Here is a 19,000-nt window from a genome sequence, read left to right as displayed (position 1 = left end):
ATGTATCACTGCAGAACCTGCAGAGCTTGCAGCAGCGACTATGATGGCGTTGACAGACATGGAAATTCCAACGAACAGCACCTGCCATGACCAATGAACCAATATCGAGCTAGCAATCGCTGTGCACCAATGGCAGAGACCTAACGCTCGTGCTCTAAGGCACTTAACTCACGTCTCGCACTCTTGCCCAAATACTGTCGACCCAGAGATTTCCGAGGGATGTTGTGACCCTCATAGTCCTGGTCCTCCATGTCATTCTTACTCTTGAACCCAAGCAAGCCTCCTACCAACCCGATGAACGCCTCATGCCGACTGTCCCATGACTTTTCATGCCTATCACCGTACAAGACTCGGCGGGCTAATTCTTTGAACGTCGAGAGTTCTCCGGTAAGCATGGCATTCTTTGATTTCTCGTAGCTGAGCTGTTCTTTTAGGAGCTCATTTTCGATATTCAATTTCTCGATTCGGCGGAAGTGGTCTGGAAAATCGCAGAACTCTTCCACAAACCCTGGTTCCTCAAGTGTTTCCTTTAGACGTGCTTCGACTTTTTGGTTGTCCAGAAGGACTTCATTGGGGAGTGGTTGAACGAATGCTATAGCTTGTTAACTTATACTAGGATCTCATCTTCGGGGCCGACTTACTAAGGTCCGGCCTTGGTTGTATTTTTGTTTTTGAAGCTGCTAGTTCTTCTATCTCCTCCCTCGTTTTACATTTTCTGAATGTTTTCGGTAGTGATGGAAGTTTGGGTAGCTTTTGCGGAGGTGCAGGTGAGATTGATTGTTCCTCCACCAGGTCCTGCGCAGAGTTCTGTCTTGTAGAAGCCCTTGTGCGCTTGGGCATAATCCCAGTAATTGAGTATCACAAACGATGGTCGTTTCTTCAGGATGATCAAGATGCCATGACTTGTTACGGCTAGCTGCATGAGGCAGACAAAGAGCAAGATGAAATAAGGTTCAGACGATAGTGTTGCTTAGGCCCTGGGTGGGTGCCTGTGCAGGTTAGGGTTAGCGATCAGTGTAAGAGTGCATGGAGAATCGCTGCAAAATCAAGCTGCGGGTGTCTAAGAACAATGATAATTCGAATATGCGAACCTTTCAGTTATAGTACGCCGTTAAGCATGGAGAATTTCTTACAATGTAGTGTGGATAGGGCTGCTTGGTGGTCTCGTATTACAGCGTTAGCGGCTTGGAACCACGGTTGCTTGACCTTCACTAGCAAACAGTAGCTGGTGCAAACATTGTCGTTTCCACCTACACGGTTCCTTGAGGTCCTGCATCGCCTTCATCGCCGCCACGTGTCCATTTCATGTCTTCACTGCTGGGGAGACTCCCTTCTTCACTGCTAGACGTATCCTCTGATCCATCGGTGCATTGTTCATTGTTGGCCTTCTGCTCGCTGTCCCCCTTTCTACTATACTCGACGCTACCCAGCGAACTTGCATTGTCGCTATCACCGTCCTGGGTCTCGTCGCTAGAATACTCTTCTTCTTCCATGTGACTGTGAGAGGAACACGACTCCATGTCTGACTCTTCTGGCGGTACAGGCCCTCGTGGCTCTCCATCCTCCCCTGTCGGCCCCGCTGCAATGCGATCGCGATCTTGTCTCTCCTTCCAGCGCAGCCATGGTTGTCTCCTTAGGGCGGTTTTGTGGTTCGCCGGGTTCCAGCACTCCAGATCTAGGCATGATGTGAGGCAAGTGGTGCAGTGCTCAGGCCTGCCATACTTGCTTGAGGAACGCCTCGTCTTGCATTCAGGATGGTGCGCTGTGTGCTCGAAAAGCTGGACAGTTCTATGCAGATTGTGCGGATCAGCAGGTGATGATGTTTCCTCTTCGCGACCTTGTGGACGTGCTGTGCCTTGGTCATGCTCAACGTCCTTATGTTCGATGCGTGCTGTGGATTGGTAGTATGCGATATCTGTCTGAATGCGCTCGATCTCTTCGCGAAGCTTCACTAGCTCTTCTGTGGCAACCTCGATATCAGTCTCGCATCTGGAGAGGGCATTGTAGGCGGCATCCATAACTCTCGATAGACCCGTTCAAGATCGTGGACTCACGAAGACTGGTGTCGAAGTGTCTCGGTGGCGTGATGGTTGATGTAAATGTGGTAGGGTGACCTGCAGATACAAAAATGTTTCTAGTGAAGATAGTGTATTTGGTCTGTTTGTGAAAATCAGCATCACCACAAAGATTCCATTTAGCCTTGTGATCCGCCCTTTAAGCAGCGATAAGAAGGTCAAATTTGATAATGTCGCATACCTGGCCTCAACGGTATCCAGGACCTGACCACTATCTCCTGTCTGTCTGGACGGCGACGCTGCTTGCGATGTTGTCTACCCCATGAAACTCAGCCAAGATACGCGGCCACCTCACATCCTATGTGCGTCGGGGCTCCAGTCATAGCCACAAGCTGATTGCGGTGCCGCCGCATACCACCTGGCGTACGTCTTGAACGCAAAAGCAGCCGAATCGGTACGATTGCTGTATGTTGAAAAGCTTGAGGGTCGGTGCCCATATGCTGTAGCGAACATCTGCACTACGGCCATCTACTCTTGTTACGATAGCAAGACAGGCCCCATAGAGACCATGTATCTCAATAGATAGTCATCAGACATCCGCCCTACAGCGGAAAACCTCATATCTGTTTCCACGCGCCTTGGCGCCCAGGGCTGGAAAACCGGCCCGAAGACGGCCGAGCTCGCGGATGCCTGGCGTTGGCCCCCAACCCTCAGGAGCGAGATCACTTAGTGCCAAGCATGTCCGGCTCTCGATCCTAAGGGTGGCCTTATTCGCGGCTGTCCAGGGGTCGACGACGAGACTCATGCATGAATAACAAACGATGTGATGCCATACCAGACCACCTAGCCTCCAGCATCCCCAGTACTTCAATACCGGTCCGGTAACTCTGTTTCTAGAAAGCTCAGCTATAGGCAAGACCGTCACGCTGCGATGGCAACGCTAGCGCAACCAGAAACACAAGCTTCATCTTCGACGCCAGAGAACCGTGATAATGATCACACCGGATCATCACACACGACACCCCTCCAGCACAAGTCGTCAGTTATCGCACGAACCGACAAAGGTAGGTTAATTACTACACCTCATCACAAACTCCAATACGAGCTTTACATGAGCCAAGGCCTCTCACACGCCCACCCCTCAACTAACCCATACCCACCACAGATGCCATCCCAATCGCCTCCGCCGCCCTCGCTCCCTGCTTCGCCGACGACCCAGTCATGAACTGGTCACTCCGGCGCCCCGATGGCACCTCGTTGAACAACGACCCCACCTTCCAACAACGATTCTTCAATATCTGCATGGCATTTTCCTACGGCGGTCATGCGAGCTTCGTCACTGTCGACGGAGAATGGAAGTGCGTCGGGGTAATGTTGCCGCCTGGACAGAAGGTCGGCGGACTCCGCGGGTATCTGGCCTCTTGGCGAGATGTCCTTTGGTGTTTGTGGAAGGCGGGGTGGAGGATAAGCTATGTACGTGAACACCCTATCACCTATTGATAGCACTGCATCCGGTACAGAGTAAACTGATGAACAGAAACTGACTGTAAGCGTTAGTACCTCCTCTTCGTCCACGACGCCCGCTACATATCGCAATTCCACGACGCAGCATTTCCCCGACGGCGAGACGTCATGGAGAAAGGCGACTACTATTACATCTACTTCCTAGGCACAGACGTGAAGGCCCGGGGTCAAGGGCTGGGATCAGAGTTCCTCAAGTACGCGCAGGAGGTTGCGACCAAGGCAGGAAAGCCGATCTATCTCGAAAGCTCGAAGGAGAGGAACAAGGCGCTGTATCTGAGACATGGGTTTGAGGTCGTGAAGGAGGTCGTGATGGGTGAGGGTGAGGTGGGAAGGGATGGGAAGGTGGTGGTTGATGGGGAGCAGCCCAAGGATGGGGTGACGTGGTGGGCAATGACTTGGTGGCCGAAGGGACTGGGTCCCGATGGAAGCTCGGGGTAGTGCGTTTGCGTTCTCGTGGTTGCAAGGTAGAACGGATTCAAGCTCGGGAAGGTATTCATACCTCTGGTTCTCGGTCGGCCGTGCCTTCTATTCGTTCCACCGCACTGTGCTTGCATCTGAGATACCTTCCTTGACCGGGTTGTACCTCACTCTAACTGAAGCAAGTTAGGTCCACCCAACGCAGTGGGAAAGGGCACGGCTGACGAGCTTGAGCAAGATTAAATTGTCGATGACTGGTATGGTCCAGAGAGAAATTTCAATTACTCTCGCCGTCGAGTCGATGGTTGAGGATCATCAATGCGGAGAGAATGGTCCGCACCATGTATCATCACCATAGACCAGTAGCTCGCTCCTTCAGACCTTCTCGGAATGCTGCGCGTCCCCTTCCAATCCAGTTTTACCACCCTCGCGAGCCGTGCTCTCAGCCATACTTCCTCTCCGGCTACCAATACCAACCATACTTTCTCGCCTGCCATACTTGACTCTCTCTTTCCTCATCTCCAATGACCATTTGACGGCACTCTTGTCCGGCTCCGCAAAGATATAGTCAATCTCCTCAAGTGTCAAATTCGCCGTTTCTGGATAACAGAAGTACACAAGCGGCACGAAGGCGAAGTTCGTGCACATGAAGACGAGGTAACCTTTCCATGCTAGTCGGTTCAGTAGGATGGGCGTGATCATCACCACGAAAAAGTTCCAGAGCCAATTGCTACTAATACCGATTGCGGTGCCTTTGGCGCGAGCGTGGAGGGGCAGGATCTCGGGTACGTAGACCCAGGGGATGCAGTTTACTGAGCCGCCGAAAACTGTATCGTATTAGCGCCCTGCCTGCGGATATGGGGGTTGACTTACTCAGCATATAAGTAAAGAAGAACGCAACAGCCGCACTCGCAGTAGCCTTCTCCACGGAGGTGCCATTGAAGGATAGGAGGATGGCGATCATCATCATACTGATACCTAGCCCAGCAGATCCCCACATCATAGGCTGACGTCGTCCAACCTTATCGGAGTAGAAGACTGGGTAGAAACTGCCAATGACAAACATGATTTGGATGCAGCCGCCGATAATGAGGGAGAGGTTCCGGGTTAGGCCGACGTTTTGTTCCAGGGCTTCGGGGACGTAGTATACTCTGGATATTGTTAGCTGGCGTCCTGAGACTAACGGAAGTCCTTGCTTACACCAGATTGATTCCTCCCATCTGATTCATGACTGGGACGGCACTGTTAGTAAAGACAGCGGTACAACCATTACCTGGAGCATCAACTCACACTGCATCCCATAAGCTAGAAGCACTCGTCGTCCTGAGGACAGTTGTTAGAGCAGAGGACACAAAATTAAATTGTTTGGTGAACGCATGAGCTTATCCTGAACAACGCAACCTTGGATCTTGGCTTACCTGTCTGCACCCTATCTCTCTTGAGGATATTCCGCCACTGATACTCGCCATGTTCGCGCTCCATCTCTAGAGCCTCGAGGATGTCGGCTTCTTCACGTCGAATCTTCGGATCATCCGCCGGACGGTCGTACACTTTCATCAGGATTTGGAGTGCTTCATCCTTGCGACCTTTCTGATAGCAGTATCGAGGAGACTCTGGCAAACCGAAAACCAGAAATATTACCACAAATGCAAACAGCATCTGGCATGCGATGGGTAACCGCCACGCAATTCCAATTGGCTGGTCCACAAAACTCATGCCGTAGTCGAAGAAGTAGGATATCACGATACCGACACCGACGAATAATGGCTCGGAGCAGACGAGCATGCCTCGGATTCTTGCGTCAGCGAGCTCAGCTTGATACATGGGTACCGTAGACGTCCTAAGAGAGTGGGATCAGACATGTGAACTGCAGCCCAGAACCGCAGCGCCTTACTCAATACCAGTTCCGATCCCTGTGACGAAGCGGCCAACCATCATATGAGGCACACCGTAAGCGGAGGTTTGTAGGGTCGCTCCAACCTATATTCATCATTAGCTTGCGCTCGTCTCTTGCCTTCGCTGCCCTTTCCGGCGGGCTACTCACAATGATCCAGCCCATCGCAAACCACATCGCTCTACGCCGTCCAAGCCATTCCCCCACGAAGAAGTTGAGAATACATCCCGCGAAGCAACCAAGATTGTAGATCGAGACGATGATGCCCATGAGACTGTCGTTGGGATGGTTCATGACATCGAGGAAATGCTCATTGCCGATGATACCGCTGAAGACGCCCTGGTCGTAACTAGCTAACGGTCAGACGATGAACTTGCGCTTCATGAGATGTCTTGTCAGCACCCAAAGAGGATGAAGGCCAGCTGACAGGCGAACGTTACAGCCCATCGTGTCTGGCGGCCTGGTTTGTACAGATCAATGTACATATTGGTCAGGTCGAAGAGGTGGACCTCGTTATCGAGTCTGTGGTACGCAGCAGTACGGTGGAAAAGCAATCGAGAGAACGTAGCGAGCACAAGAACCTCAAATGATGATCTGCCATCTCCGCAAAGACAGATGATGTAGGACAGCATCGACCCCGGGCTTGAGACGGTCAGCTAGCCGTGCCATCCATGTCCCATGTCGATCTTCGTCGAAAAAGTAGGGCGCCGAGGGCGCGAAGGTCTTAGCAGTAAGCATATGCGCTTGGTACGTGGAGATGAATCAATCAACCTTCGGCTGAGCGGCGAAGCAGTTCGTCGAAGCTCCAACAGGACGTAGGAAGGACAGTAGGCTGCCTTCAGCTAGCTGCTGTCTCGCAGTCTTGTGCGATACGGTCATACGGTGTAGTTGCGAGGATTTTCGAGGTTCGCGAGTGGATGTTAACGTGTTGGAGCATCTGGATCTTGGTTTCAACTTGAAGTTCGGGGGGCCCGAAGTGTGGGGAAAGCAATTTCCGGGGTCAAAGCTACTGGCTCGGCCCTGGCAGCCTACTGTAGCATTTCGAGATGCGAATCATGCATTCGGCGTCGAAATTGATTGTCAGGTCTGAACGAGCACTTATGGATACCTGGAAACACTTTCAATGAGTGTGAGCGAGGCGTCCACCATTCGAGGCCAGCAAATGTAAAGCTGCTGGGGCCGTATCATGACACCGGCGGGATGTCGCATCCCTCCGGAGAACGGAAAAGCTCCCGTGCCGCGTCAGTTCGAGAGCCTACGCGTTTGAGTGGCTCACAACAGCTCAGCACTTCTTCCTATTGCTTGTCGTTGTTCATGTTACTAACCTTGCTTAGGCCGTAAAACCAAGCCAGGTACAGCTTCACCTCTAACATTTACACAGAACGGTCCAGTGGTTCCTACCATATCCTTCCTCCGCTTCACCCACAAGTTCAACGTCGCCCTAGCATCAATCGCACCACCCAAAATTTGTTCCCATTGCCACTCGTCGCCTGGGTCTTTCATGTATATCCAGAACCTCATGCCACCCCTTTCAGCCAGGTAGTCTCTTTTCCATTGTACGTCACCTGCGTTCCTAACATAGAGCCATGCTTCTCCTGTTGCTTTCTCATTCTTTGGATCGGAATAGATGATGCCTGCAGGACAGCTGCAATCGTCGTACCGGAAGAATTCTCTGTAAGTTCTGTGTACGTTGCTGCTGATCATCTGACCAGTGTATGGAAAGTCTTCGATGCCTGCATAGCCTCGTAGCTGGAGATTCGATGGGCCGCCTTGAATGCCGTGATTGTATGGCAGATCACGGGGAAACATCCCGTGTGGAGGATGGAGGACTGGTTCGGGCAATGGACGGCCAGTGATCGGATGTATGCGGGCTGGAGTTGATCTGCGTGACGATTTCGGCAGAGGATTCGCAGGTATCGGCGCAAGAGGTCGTCGTGGGTAGTTTGCAGGCTCTCTGAGTGTTCCATAATCCACTGCTGGGTGGTTTCGTGTTTGAGGTAACGTGGCATGAGATGGGCCCTGGTGGCCATTGATCGCAGTAGGCCCTACAGTATGTCAGGAAACGGAAGATGCATACCATTAACGTGCTTACCTGCAGTTTCAACTTGAGCCTCAGAAAGCGACTGAGGCTCCACAACGTTATCTGCCGCGGATGGCATGTTGCTGGCTACAGCATCCGCCACGCTGACAAAACGTCCGCGGACGCCCTCATGCGGGCGAGCACCTGCCACATCCAGAGCTGGAGCAGTGCCGTTAGGAGGCAACGCCTCGGATTTCGAGGTTGTATAAGACATCTTCTGATCAGCTACCCTAAGAATAATTCGAAGAGGTTTTCTGCTGACAGCGCCCTCTTCGCTTGTATCGCCCTTGGGTTGACCTGGCACCACATCAGCGTTGGGAGTTGCAGAGTTTTCAGCACGATCACGTTGTGACTCGAGTTCACGCTTTGGAGTGACAGGTGAGGTCGGAGGTCGTGCATATTCACTTTCACTGGATTGAACTGGCACCACATCAGCGCTGGCAGCTTCAGAATTTTCAGCAGAATGTGCCTCATATTGTGGTTCGAGTTCACGTTCTGGAGTGAAAGGTGAGGTCGGAGGTCGTGCAAATTCATTTTCACTGTCTTCAAACGACGTCAGTGAAGGTCGCCGGGACGCTGCGTTCTTCCAAGGAGTGTACCGTCGAAACACTTTCGGGGCTGGAGTCGTCGATATGTCGCCGGCGTTGCTGCTATTGTTAGTGGACATCTATTACTTGTACAACTGCTATGTAGCAGAACTTCTCGGAACAGAGGCAGAATATAAATGGCGCCTTCAATAGATAATACCCAAGCATGGTGTATATGTTTGCAACGGCAAGCAACAATCACGTTGCTCGCGATCCGAAGAGTTCAAGGTGTTTGTTCATTTGCCAGGCCATCTCGTAGTTCGTATGTGCATTGCAGCGCGGTGGCAAGTCAGTCACCAAGACCAAAACGATTTGCAACAATCAAGTATCGCCTGCGTGGAACAGGCACAGCCCAACGTATTCAAAGGTTGCGTGCGGCTGATGTTGCTACGGAAGTTGCGATCTGAAGTGCATGATTCGGAAGACCCGTTCGGACAATGACCTGGGAACTTTGTCCTGTAATAGAAGATCACAGAGAGACTTGTTTCAATGTGTGTTATTGGAATGCTGGGTCAGAGCAATCAATACTCATCGACCCTGCAGCAACATGTTGTTTCTTCGCTTGAGTCGCGAAGCCGCTTCGTGATAAGACATAAATAAGCAAATTGAGCAATGTCCATCCCAACCAAATCATTACAGTACTGTATGTCCGGGTATCATAATGCATAATGTATCGTAGAGAATACTCCACCATTGCATGGAAAGTCATGTCCACAATGCTGGTGAATCAGTCCGTCTTTTCAAGAACAAGGTTGAACCATGTACCTCCACAAAAGTGTGCAAGCGAGAAACGGTGAAACCAAAAAGTGGTTCTAGGCTGTGTTACCGAAGAATAAGTCGTGACGTTTAGCAAAGACCGCAACGGCAATAGCGTTGTATAGGAACTTCGCAAAATGCGGTGAATGATAGTAAGAAGGTAAATAGTAGACGTGTTTGCGACGGAGCGCTGGCTTCGAAGCTGGAATTTTCGAGGAATGTTCATATCATGCCTGGCGGACTCCCTCTCCTTGTGTCAAATCTGAAGGAGTTCTCCTGAGGCGTTTCGTAAACTTCTGTATAGCTGTCGTCTGCATCAGTATCTGGTTCTGTCTCGCTCATGCTAAATCTGGATGTCTCGTTCAGATCACACACTGGCCGTAGTGGGGGCGTCCGGTGCAGCATCCGAGGAGTAACGTTGATTGTCGAGTCGTGGAAGGACTCGTCGGGACTTGGTGTTGGATATTTGGCTGGTCGAACATAGGCGTAGACTGGCGACTTTAATATGTCGACTTCCTTCTGTAAATTCATGAGCTGCATTTCAAGCTGCTGGCGGGCTGACTTCTCATCTCGGATCAGTGTGCACAGGGTGTCGTATTGTTCTTTGGTGAATCGAATAGACGAATGAGAGGATGTTTGAGAATTGCTTGATGGCAGTCGGCGGTGGGCAGGCTTGATGGTGGTAGCCTTGCTGGTGCGGTCTGCGCGATATTGCTCCCTCGGTGACGAAGGCTGCCAACGATCGCTTGGAGTAGACAGATAGGACAGGTCGTTTGAGGATGATTCTCGTGCAGACGAGTCACTAGAATCTGGGAACACACCCCGGAGCGATCTCCGCCTTGACGGCTTCTTTGGTAGATTCGGCCTGGTCACATCTGTTCCCTGGAGTTTTGCCAGGGCAAACTCGAAGTCATACAGTTTTACTTCGAGAGTGTTGACCCTGTTCTGCAACGATGCACCACGCGCAGAATTCGAGCCATCATGCAAGCCAAAGTCGAAGCTTTGTATTGGCTCAAGTGATGGTCTCGTAGGCCTTGAAGGCGTGAGAGCAGGTCGGTGCTCTGTTTGATGAGCCTTTAAAGTTACTGGTTTCTGGGCGTTTGGTAGGGTCGGCACAGGGTCGACTGCAATGCTGTTCCGCCAGAAAGCTATTTCCTCTGCACGGTCCCGCCGGTCAGAGGTCTTAGGAGCAGGCGATCGAAGAAGATCTGCTAGGGCATCTGCGCTTCGCGACCGGCGTTTGAGCTGCGTAGGCGGCGGAGTATCGCGTTTGATAGCAGTCCTAGGCCTCTCGGTACTGGGCTTCTGTTGAGGTTCCTTGGGATCTTCTGACTGCGTCTGGGTGTGCTCCTCAGGCGGGAGCATCAACAGGCTGGGTTCCGTGTTCCTCCTCTTACCAAGCTGGCCTATGCTAGGCTTGTGCTGAACGACACTCTCTGACTCGCCCCTCAAATGTGGTGACGGCGCATGCGAATTTAGGGCTCGGCTAGGAGAAATAGTGCTATGATGCAACGGGGTCGGCTGATACTCGCTCAGGTGCTGGCTTACACCCATGGAACGGACTCGAGTAGGGGGCTGCAGTGACTGTTAGCATTTCCAAGCAGATCATTGCAGGCCTGCTTACGCTCTGATAAGCACTCCTGGTATGACCGGTGACATGTCTGTCGTGTTTCCTGCTGACATGCGCCTGATCGAGGCCTTCAGTCCTGTAGCTTTCTTAGGCGTTGTAGCCGACTCCTTCGAGGGAGTGGACGACATGTTGCTGGTTGCCAACGATGGACCAAGCGATGTGCGCTCAGTGAACCGCGATATATGTATAGGCAGGGTTGAGCTCTCGTTCCTGCCATGCAATGCGCCTGCACCACCGCTTCTGGGCCACGTTCCTTCGATTCTGGGTGTGGGTTGCTCATACGCTCCTGCATCCATTTCGGCGCCATTGTGAACATATGACGACGGTAACGGCTCTGATATCTTGACCTCTCCTCGTCGAATCGCCAACCCCGTGCTTGCCCTTTGGCTAAGCTCATCCACAGATAGGTGACGCTGCGGCGTTGGCATGGTCGGATGAGTGCGTGAGGAGAGAGGAGGTCGGTCAGCTCAGTGGTAATCGCACTCGATCATGGTCGACGTCAACCATATCAGCTCAGCACCTTGTCTTCACTTCGGCGATATTGTCCAAATTGGATATGGCGGTCTGCCAGGTTTCCAGACTTGCCTGAGCAATACCACAATGCTCAAGGGCAGACAGGAATTGGCATGCGCCCAGCAAGGAAAAGAAAAGAAGTGACAGGCCGAGCGTGCAGTAAACAGATGCCGCTCAAAACAACGGCGGAAAGAATGCAATGAAGACGAGGGGAGGGATGCGGCAGCTCATAGCCAGGAAGAGGCTGTATCAAGAGCATGCACAAGACGTGTCAGCTGCTATTCCAAGAACGCGATGGATGAATCCGGCAGGACAAACCCAAGAACGAACATGCTTGTATGGATCACGAACACATGGATGTGGGCTGAGTGGGCTTGTCATTATGCAATGTCGGTAGCCTCGACCCGTTGCAGCACGTCTGATATCAGACGGTACGACAGCGAAGGCGTTTCAGACACTCGGCTCGTGATAGCTAAGCGATCGCTGAACATGCAGTCGCAAAAAAGAGGGTGTGTCAAAGAAAGACAAGCAGGAAGCAAGAGGATGAGCAGGATGAATTTGGCCTAATCGATGGACTTCGCATTAGACCACGCTAATCCTTGACCAACCACAATCCAGAAGGCTTCGACTGCTGTCCCAGGTGGGCAATGGTGGAAACAGGCCTGCACAGATGGTGAAGCCACCAAACTGCCGCCTATGCAAGCTAATTACACCATCGCCCGCCGAGGTATCAACTTCTGCCATCCCATTCGACCCCGAGTCCTCGACGATTTTTCTGAATGCCCAAACAGTGAGGCTTCCACCCTTCTTACGGGTATCATCTTGACGATTTTGCCATCACTGATGTGGTAGGAAATAGAGATCTTACTGGCCGACCAAATATCTAAGTTCTTCAGGCAAGAAACTCCCAGTGAGCACGATGGTTGTTCAGCTTTTCAACCTACGCGAAATTCACAAGGATGATAAGCCCTTCACATGACACATCTCCAATTCTTCCTTGCTGGCGTCCCTCGAAGAAAGAAAGCAGAATTGATGGCGCTGCGACCATGAACGTGAGGTTCGTGTTGCAGACTCCGTTTCCAGATGCAGGTCCGGGTATCTTTACGACTCACCTATCAGAACGAAGCTGCCCCTGAACCGTACTGCTCGTCATCTGCAAGTCATCGCTTGGACCACGCGGCCAATTCTGAGCCAACGATCCAACCATGGCGAGCCCGCTCGAAAGACCGGTGTGACCGAGCTATTGTTTCCAGTCCTGCTAAGCTATCGTAACGAGATTCATCCCTGCTTGACTCTTCTCCGATGCGGACGGTTTCTTCGTTTACTTTTGCACAACTCAAATCATGCTGTTTGGCGGCAATTTATTGAGGCTTGCTTTAGTGGGGGTTGGCGGTCAAGTCACCGAAACGCCAGCCTTATCTACCCCTTCCGAAAATACTACCACGTCGCCAAGGATCATCCGAAACGGTCAGCAATATCTAGACGTCGGAGGACGTCAAGAGCAAGAAGAGAACAATTGATCGTCCAGAGCATCCTTAACAGGCATTGATGCCGACGAATGTTCGACTTAACGAGAGGCCTGTTCGAGACTGCGCAAAAGGCTAAACACGAGCTAACTCGATATCTGATTGGTCATGGTCACTCCGTTACATTCTGCCAACACGAACTGCGTTCTTGGCTGGTCCGGTTTGGAAAAGACAAAATCCTACGTTGGTTCGTCTCACGTCCTTTTGAAGCTTCAGCTTAACTCTCTTCGTGGCACCGAAGGTTCAGATCTTGCAGGATTCATCTTGGTCTGCTCGGCAGATTGTCTACCGATCGCCCCCGTTACGCTTCTCACGGTAAGAAGCAAAAGCAACGCTTCGCTTCACGGTAGGTCTTGGACGATGCGACCCTTCAGCATTACCGCCGACGTCCGGCCTCGATATGGTGAATCATGAAAACAACTGAAGCCCCCTACTAAAAAGTATCATCACAGTATCAGGAAATATCGCCGTCCTTGAAGCGCTAGGTGTACCGGTCCCACCGGAGGATATTTCCGCCCAGCTAACTCTATGTCCAATAAGACTGAGATATGCGAGCGCCACATATCGATTTAGTGAAGGTCCAGTCATATCCTTCCGAGCAGCACAGATCTAAGCGCACGATCAAAAGAACTACGTACCTGTACTCTGCCCTGGTAAGGCTAACACTGTTGACCTGACTAACAGCATCGTCTCGTAACCGACGCTACGATCTGCTCATTGACGAGGTCTGACAACCCTCCACTCTACACCGATCACTACTCGCTTGCCGCCTTTCGACGCTAACCGTGGTAACAATGTGGTCGTTGCTACCACACTTGGTGCTTGATCAAAGGGGTTCAGGTTGGTGTACGTTATGGCTGACCGAACTCGCAAGAGCGGCTGAAGACTCACTAGGACCGCCAGATCTTCGAACCATGCCTCGCATATCAGAACGAAGGGAAAGTACAGTTCAGACGTCCGCAAGGAGATTCTACGCCACGCCATTCACAACGACGTCTCCTCTGCACTTTCTGTGCTTTGTACTCTTACAAAATCAAGAACATCGATGAGACGTTCATCAAGGCAGGTCCACCCCGAGTACGAACAAGCCATACACTGTGCCTCTATATCTCAGACGATCGTCGATTATGCTGCTACTAACATGGACGGCCAGTTTACTCAGTCACGCAGACGATGAAGCTGACCGGTTGTGTATCACGAATGATGTGAGCAGCACATGAGCGCCTCACTCTGCCCACCCCTTCATGATCCCTCAATTCTAGTCGCCACAACTACATATCTGCCGGAGCTCCCAGGTAAACCAAGCCAAGCCTACAAACCATGCCCCGGACCCTTTGCACAAAAGCGCTTCAACCACATGGAAAAGCAGCTAGCAAGTAAGTGCAGTACCAATCAGGTCCACAGGTACGGTCTCGGCGCTGCATCACGATCCACGATTCGCACACCTTATTTGTTGCCTCCCATCCCTGCTTCTAAAACCATTGTATCTCACCAGCCCATCTATGTTTACGCGCACTACTCGGCTACTCGACCTCAGCAGGAACCACGGGCTAGCAAACGGCTGCCCGACAGCAACCTGCTGAAGCGTCCCGGAGATGGTCTGGCGCTACATAAATCACAGCACCAAGTCACTCGCTAGTGACATCCAAGTACGATGTCACATTCGATATGGTCCAGTCAAGCAGGGGACTGAGAAGGAAAACTACTCGACGCCGCTATCATCACAGGGCGCACCTTCCGTCATTCCGAGATATGACAGCCAAGGAGGCCAGCACGGTTGTTGAGCTGAATTGGAATGGAGGAAGGTGTTCGAGAGGATCTACCGTACAGATTGGGGGTCTTTGGAGCGGCATGAGGGTTGGAGGAATGCCGAAGAGATGAGTTACGATAGGTAAGCTAAGACAAAGACAGACCGATGAGGGTTTAGGTGGTTCGCGCAAAGGTGGAAATCCAGCAGATGCGTTCTACTGCACTGGACGTCGTTCGAGGTTTGAGTAGCGAAACTAAACTGCACGGCCTCTGTGTTGGCCAGTGAGCAGTAGAATGCCTGCTGTTGGCATAGCTCAATTTCTGCTGGATCTTTCCATGATCGATATGTGCTTGTCTTATTGTGCTCGATGTTGTTATTGCCCTTGTACTCTGCTCATGCTCTTCAATCATGCTTTTCGGCTGCCAGCTATGCTAGAACTATATGATATCCTGCCGGTTATCGAGATTACGTAGGCTTCGTGACCCATGCCAGCTCTGTGCTAAAGTCCTTCGTACAGTTGTGCTATAAGGATGTCGAGTTGCAAGCACGTCAGTATCGTTTCCAGAACCTCTTGGAACAACACTGATCCACCGCCCACCATACTGTGCCTAGCCCACAACAACACCCCATCATCCACGAGTCCCTTTTCCAACTCATCTCTCTGCTTCACAACCCATAATGACCAGTCCACGCACCCCTAGGTCGTCTCCGCAGGAGCCTCAACCAGCTGGCTCAGCCCCAGCAACTCCTCAATCCTCTCAGTCTGCCGTTGTTTCAGCTCATGATGCATCCTGATAACCTCCCTCTGCTGCTTAGCGCAAATCCTCTGCTCCTCAAGGGCCTCCCTCATGTTCATGAGGCTCTCCCCCGCACGCTGTGTATCGAAATTCTTCTCCAGCATCTCAAGGTACTCCTTGTCAACTGTAACCTCCTCAACCATGATGTGTTCCCCACGATACCATCGAACCCCCATAATCAATAGCTGCATGAACAGCAAACCCGAGTAGAGTGTTCCGAGATACCAGATGAACCAGTGTCTAAAGCCATGTTAGTATTCGAACCTTAGCGAAGTGAGTCATACCAACGGGAAGAGATCTTGACCACTCTCGAGACCGAATACAGCAAAGAACGGAAACGAGAAGTGATTCAGCCCGGCCATCTCGAAGAATAGCGCACGGAGAAGTGAAGGGTTGAAGCCGAGGATGGGTGGCCAGCGTGTGGAGGTTTTGTATGTCATATTGTGCGGTTGCTGTTGAGTCGAATTCGATGTGAGAGGGCGATGCTCGTGTTGAAGGAAGTGAATGCTGGGAGGGTGAGTATAGAATTGCTGAGAAATGAAGTATGAGAAATTGCGTGACGGTGAAGATAAACTTGTACTAGGCAGGAATCACAAATTGAGTTCGGGGATTTTCGAGCAGGAATGTGGTGAAGAAGGTACGTCCTGATTGCCTGTCGCTCTTGCCTGCGGTGTGGTCGTGCCTTCTCCGAGGCGGTGATTTGTTTCGCGGCGCTGCGCTGCGGTTGTGGCTGCTGTATCGAGATGCGTCCGATCAAATCTTGCGTTTTGCTGGCAGCTGCAGACGGTTTTATTTGAGTGAGTAGTACTTGACTGTCGAGCTCGGCGGCAGACTGCAGTGAGGTAGTAGCTGGAAACAACAAGCAGGAAACAGTTTTGATCTGAGAGGCGTCATCGCCTTCAGGCAAGATCTGATCTCATTCTGGTAAACCACTTGATGTACAGAAAGTGCTGACATTGCTTGCTTTTGTCTGTCCATTTCGCTTTTCTAGCTTCACAAGCTGACTGCATCTCAACATAGATCTCCCATCTCCTCACATCTCCCGTGTGCTCTGCTCTGTTCGTGTCAAGACCGCCCACCTCCGGTCTCGTTGCCTGGTCCATCGTTGCTTCTTCTTGAAAAGAAATTAAGTCACAGTACCCGCTGCCTATTTATGCAAAAAACTTTCGAAGGAAATTGGTATCTCAGCATATCCTCAAAACCCTTTCATCAATCCACAAGGGCGAGCCGCGTGAGTGGTATAGTAGTAAAAGTCATCAGTTCGCCTGCCTATTGAGATATCCCACAACGCCTTGTATGATGCATTCGTCATCTCTTTGCAGTGGGAAGATGTATCTGGTATGCTCGATGATCTCCTCAGCCGAAGCAAGTCATCGGAGGTCAATCGAGTTTTGGTGATGTGTTACGTGTGTCCTTTGTTAGGACTCGGCTGCTCATGCTTACCAGCCGAAACCATGCACCTGGGACTCGATGTGAATCCTGGTCCAGAAGGATTCTATATCAAACCACACATTCGGAGGTTCTCTTGGATGATAATGTCTAGCACGATTAGTATTCAAACCTCATGTCAAGGAATATATAGCTCACCATTGACAGCGCCCATGACGAATCTTATTTGTGTGGTATCGGTGGCACAGGTGAAATGTGTGTAGATCTGTTTCGTCTCTGCTTGGTTCAGAGATACAAACCTGTTCAGGATGTAATCGCACGCAGCGGCATAATCAGCACCACCTTGGGAGATGTTAGTTCGAGCACTTTCGGGATCCGTAAAGGGGTGCGTACCATCATAATCTGGGAAGTAGTTCTGCATGGGGCTGACAGGCAGCTTCTCCTTGAAACGGTCGATCTTATTCAAGAACAAGATAATGCTGGTCTTGATGAACCATCTCGAATTGCATATGCTGTCGAACAGGGTAAGGGCTTCCTGCATACGGTTGACGGTCTCGTCTTCGAAAAGGAGCTGGTCGTATTCGGAAATGGCGACCAGGAAAAGAATTGTTGTGACATTTTCGAAGCAGTGAATCCACTTCTTTCTCTCTGATCTTTGACCACCAACATCGAACATTCGGTATGTGAGATCGCCAATGATGAAGGTTGTTTCGGTGATACCCGTTGTCTTGACACGCGATCGTAGGACATCCTGATCGTTTGGTAGGTAATCGTGAGCAGCGATCCTGTCGATTGAATCGAAATAGCTGGTAGATGTTAGCGAGTGCTCACTCTTGAGCATTAGGAATACGCACTATCTAGCCGAATCGTTCAATTGGTATTCTCTTGATCTCTTGAAGCATTCCTGTACGCCGGCATCTTGCCACAGAGCTTTGATGGCGGCTCCAACCTCCGGCGGTAGGCTGTCTCCTTCAATCTGCGGTGGTTGCATGAAAATTGTTTGTACATGGTACTCTGCCCTTTGATCGTCGAGTGGCAGTTCAAGAGATTCCATGGCTTCGAGGATGACCCGCATCGACTGTACCGTGTTGCTGTAGATGATCTCCTTGAATGACTCGCGTTCGTCTCTCGAATAGCCTCCTTCGTGAATGAGCTTCATCTGCTTGAGGATAGTCGATTTGCCAGATTCACCAGCACCTATTCGTTCGTTAGCCACAGTCCAATCCCGTATCAGAGCTACACTGACCTAGGAGCAGCATCTTGATCTCATTTCTCTGGGCCATCTTGTCGCGCTTGAGCTGATTTTCGATCTCATCATTGCGTGCCTTGCCGGCCGCGGCCCCATCCTCCTTACTCGAGCCACAACCCATCTTGTAGATTTGTTATAGATTGGCGGAGTCGATCGGATGTAGGTAAAACGACAGCAGATCGAATCAAGTTTTAACTAGAACCTGAAGAGATTGGTCAGCGGAAGCTCGTGAAAAGAGCAACCAAGTCCACGGAGCGAGCTCTGTCACTTGAGATTGTCGCATTTCCGGGTGTCGTCTCACCTGTTCCCTCAATGGGGGAAGAAGTATTGTGCCGAAATCGTTTGTCCTTGTAAATGGCGAAAATTCGAGGTTTGGTACAGTCGTTGAGAAACAAAGTCGAGGAATGTAAAGGGACTGGATCCGATGAAGAGGCTATCAAGAATGATCGACGCGATTTACTTGGTACAAGCAGCGCAGTTTCCAAAGCCGAGAAATTGCGACAAGGATGCGACAACCGAAGCACCAAGGAACCGATGGTGAGTCCAGCTATGTGAGTCGCTTCACCAAGTCTGGGATGTCGTTGTCGCTGTCGGTATCAAATTCGAGAAGGACGGGAAGGACGGGAAGGATCCTCCAAGAAAGAATGTTCAGGTCAAGGTTTGCAGGCTACAAACTGCAGGTTAAAGGTCGGAGAGAACTGGGATGGTTGATGTTATTGCCGACCCAAAGACCCAGAGGGCACAATTGCTTGGTGGAGCCCACAAGAAGAGACGAGGGTGCTTTCTGTTAGCGGTCTAGCGCCTATCGTCGCCGCGAGATTGACCCCATAGCGGTCCCTCTTTCATCACCTCTGGACGCCTCGTACGTCCACT

The 19,000-nt window shown here is 51.2% G+C and overlaps 8 protein-coding genes across 8 annotated transcripts; 1 reads left to right on the top strand and 7 right to left on the bottom strand.

Annotated features, from left to right (window-relative positions):
* Window positions 1-140: 140 nt before the first annotated feature.
* PMZ80_003167 (uncharacterized protein) lies at window positions 141-922 on the bottom strand (the record flags this gene model as incomplete). The annotated part of the gene is made up of 3 exons (XM_064871596.1): window positions 141-592; window positions 642-652; window positions 711-922. 3 exons carry the CDS (start codon window positions 920-922, stop codon window positions 141-143), a joined length of 675 nt encoding a protein of 224 aa, XP_064731976.1.
* Window positions 923-1,250: 328 nt separating this feature from the next.
* On the bottom strand, window positions 1,251-2,018 carry PMZ80_003166 (uncharacterized protein; the record flags this gene model as incomplete). The annotated part of the gene is made up of 1 exon (XM_064871595.1): window positions 1,251-2,018. One exon carries the CDS (start codon window positions 2,016-2,018, stop codon window positions 1,251-1,253), a length of 768 nt encoding a protein of 255 aa, XP_064731975.1.
* Window positions 2,019-2,946: 928 nt separating this feature from the next.
* On the top strand, window positions 2,947-3,977 carry PMZ80_003165 (uncharacterized protein; the record flags this gene model as incomplete). Its single annotated transcript, XM_064871594.1, has 3 exons — window positions 2,947-3,079; window positions 3,181-3,488; window positions 3,573-3,977. The coding sequence occupies 3 exons, from the start codon at window positions 2,947-2,949 to the stop codon at window positions 3,975-3,977; spliced, it is 846 nt and encodes a 281-aa protein (XP_064731974.1).
* Window positions 3,978-4,331: 354 nt separating this feature from the next.
* Window positions 4,332-6,335, bottom strand: PMZ80_003164 (uncharacterized protein; the record flags this gene model as incomplete). The annotated part of the gene is made up of 8 exons (XM_064871593.1): window positions 4,332-4,783; window positions 4,830-5,107; window positions 5,157-5,187; window positions 5,247-5,279; window positions 5,375-5,796; window positions 5,851-5,936; window positions 6,001-6,199; window positions 6,253-6,335. 8 exons carry the CDS (start codon window positions 6,333-6,335, stop codon window positions 4,332-4,334), a joined length of 1,584 nt encoding a protein of 527 aa, XP_064731973.1.
* An 835-nt stretch (window positions 6,336-7,170) lies between these two features.
* PMZ80_003163 (uncharacterized protein) lies at window positions 7,171-8,685 on the bottom strand (the record flags this gene model as incomplete). Its single annotated transcript, XM_064871592.1, has 3 exons — window positions 7,171-7,895; window positions 7,943-8,577; window positions 8,678-8,685. 3 exons carry the CDS (start codon window positions 8,683-8,685, stop codon window positions 7,171-7,173), a joined length of 1,368 nt encoding a protein of 455 aa, XP_064731972.1.
* Window positions 8,686-9,495: 810 nt separating this feature from the next.
* Window positions 9,496-11,331, bottom strand: PMZ80_003162 (uncharacterized protein; the record flags this gene model as incomplete). Its single annotated transcript, XM_064871591.1, has 3 exons — window positions 9,496-10,759; window positions 10,822-10,848; window positions 10,898-11,331. The coding sequence occupies 3 exons, from the start codon at window positions 11,329-11,331 to the stop codon at window positions 9,496-9,498; spliced, it is 1,725 nt and encodes a 574-aa protein (XP_064731971.1).
* A 4,058-nt stretch (window positions 11,332-15,389) lies between these two features.
* Window positions 15,390-15,929, bottom strand: PMZ80_003161 (uncharacterized protein; the record flags this gene model as incomplete). Its single annotated transcript, XM_064871590.1, has 2 exons — window positions 15,390-15,729; window positions 15,778-15,929. The coding sequence occupies 2 exons, from the start codon at window positions 15,927-15,929 to the stop codon at window positions 15,390-15,392; spliced, it is 492 nt and encodes a 163-aa protein (XP_064731970.1).
* Window positions 15,930-16,984: 1,055 nt separating this feature from the next.
* GPA1 (guanine nucleotide-binding protein subunit alpha) lies at window positions 16,985-18,248 on the bottom strand (the record flags this gene model as incomplete). Its single annotated transcript, XM_064871589.1, has 5 exons — window positions 16,985-17,028; window positions 17,077-17,220; window positions 17,272-17,684; window positions 17,733-18,075; window positions 18,125-18,248. 5 exons carry the CDS (start codon window positions 18,246-18,248, stop codon window positions 16,985-16,987), a joined length of 1,068 nt encoding a protein of 355 aa, XP_064731969.1.
* Window positions 18,249-19,000: the final 752 nt, after the last annotated feature.

Source organism: Knufia obscura (assembly GCF_036327395.1).
Source record: "Knufia obscura strain CCFEE 5817 isolate CBS 148926 chromosome Unknown scaffold_3, whole genome shotgun sequence".
NCBI lineage: Eukaryota > Fungi > Ascomycota > Eurotiomycetes > Chaetothyriales > Trichomeriaceae > Knufia > Knufia obscura.
The sequence above is the reverse complement of the archived record's forward strand: the minus strand, read 5'-3'. Positions and strand labels throughout refer to the sequence as shown.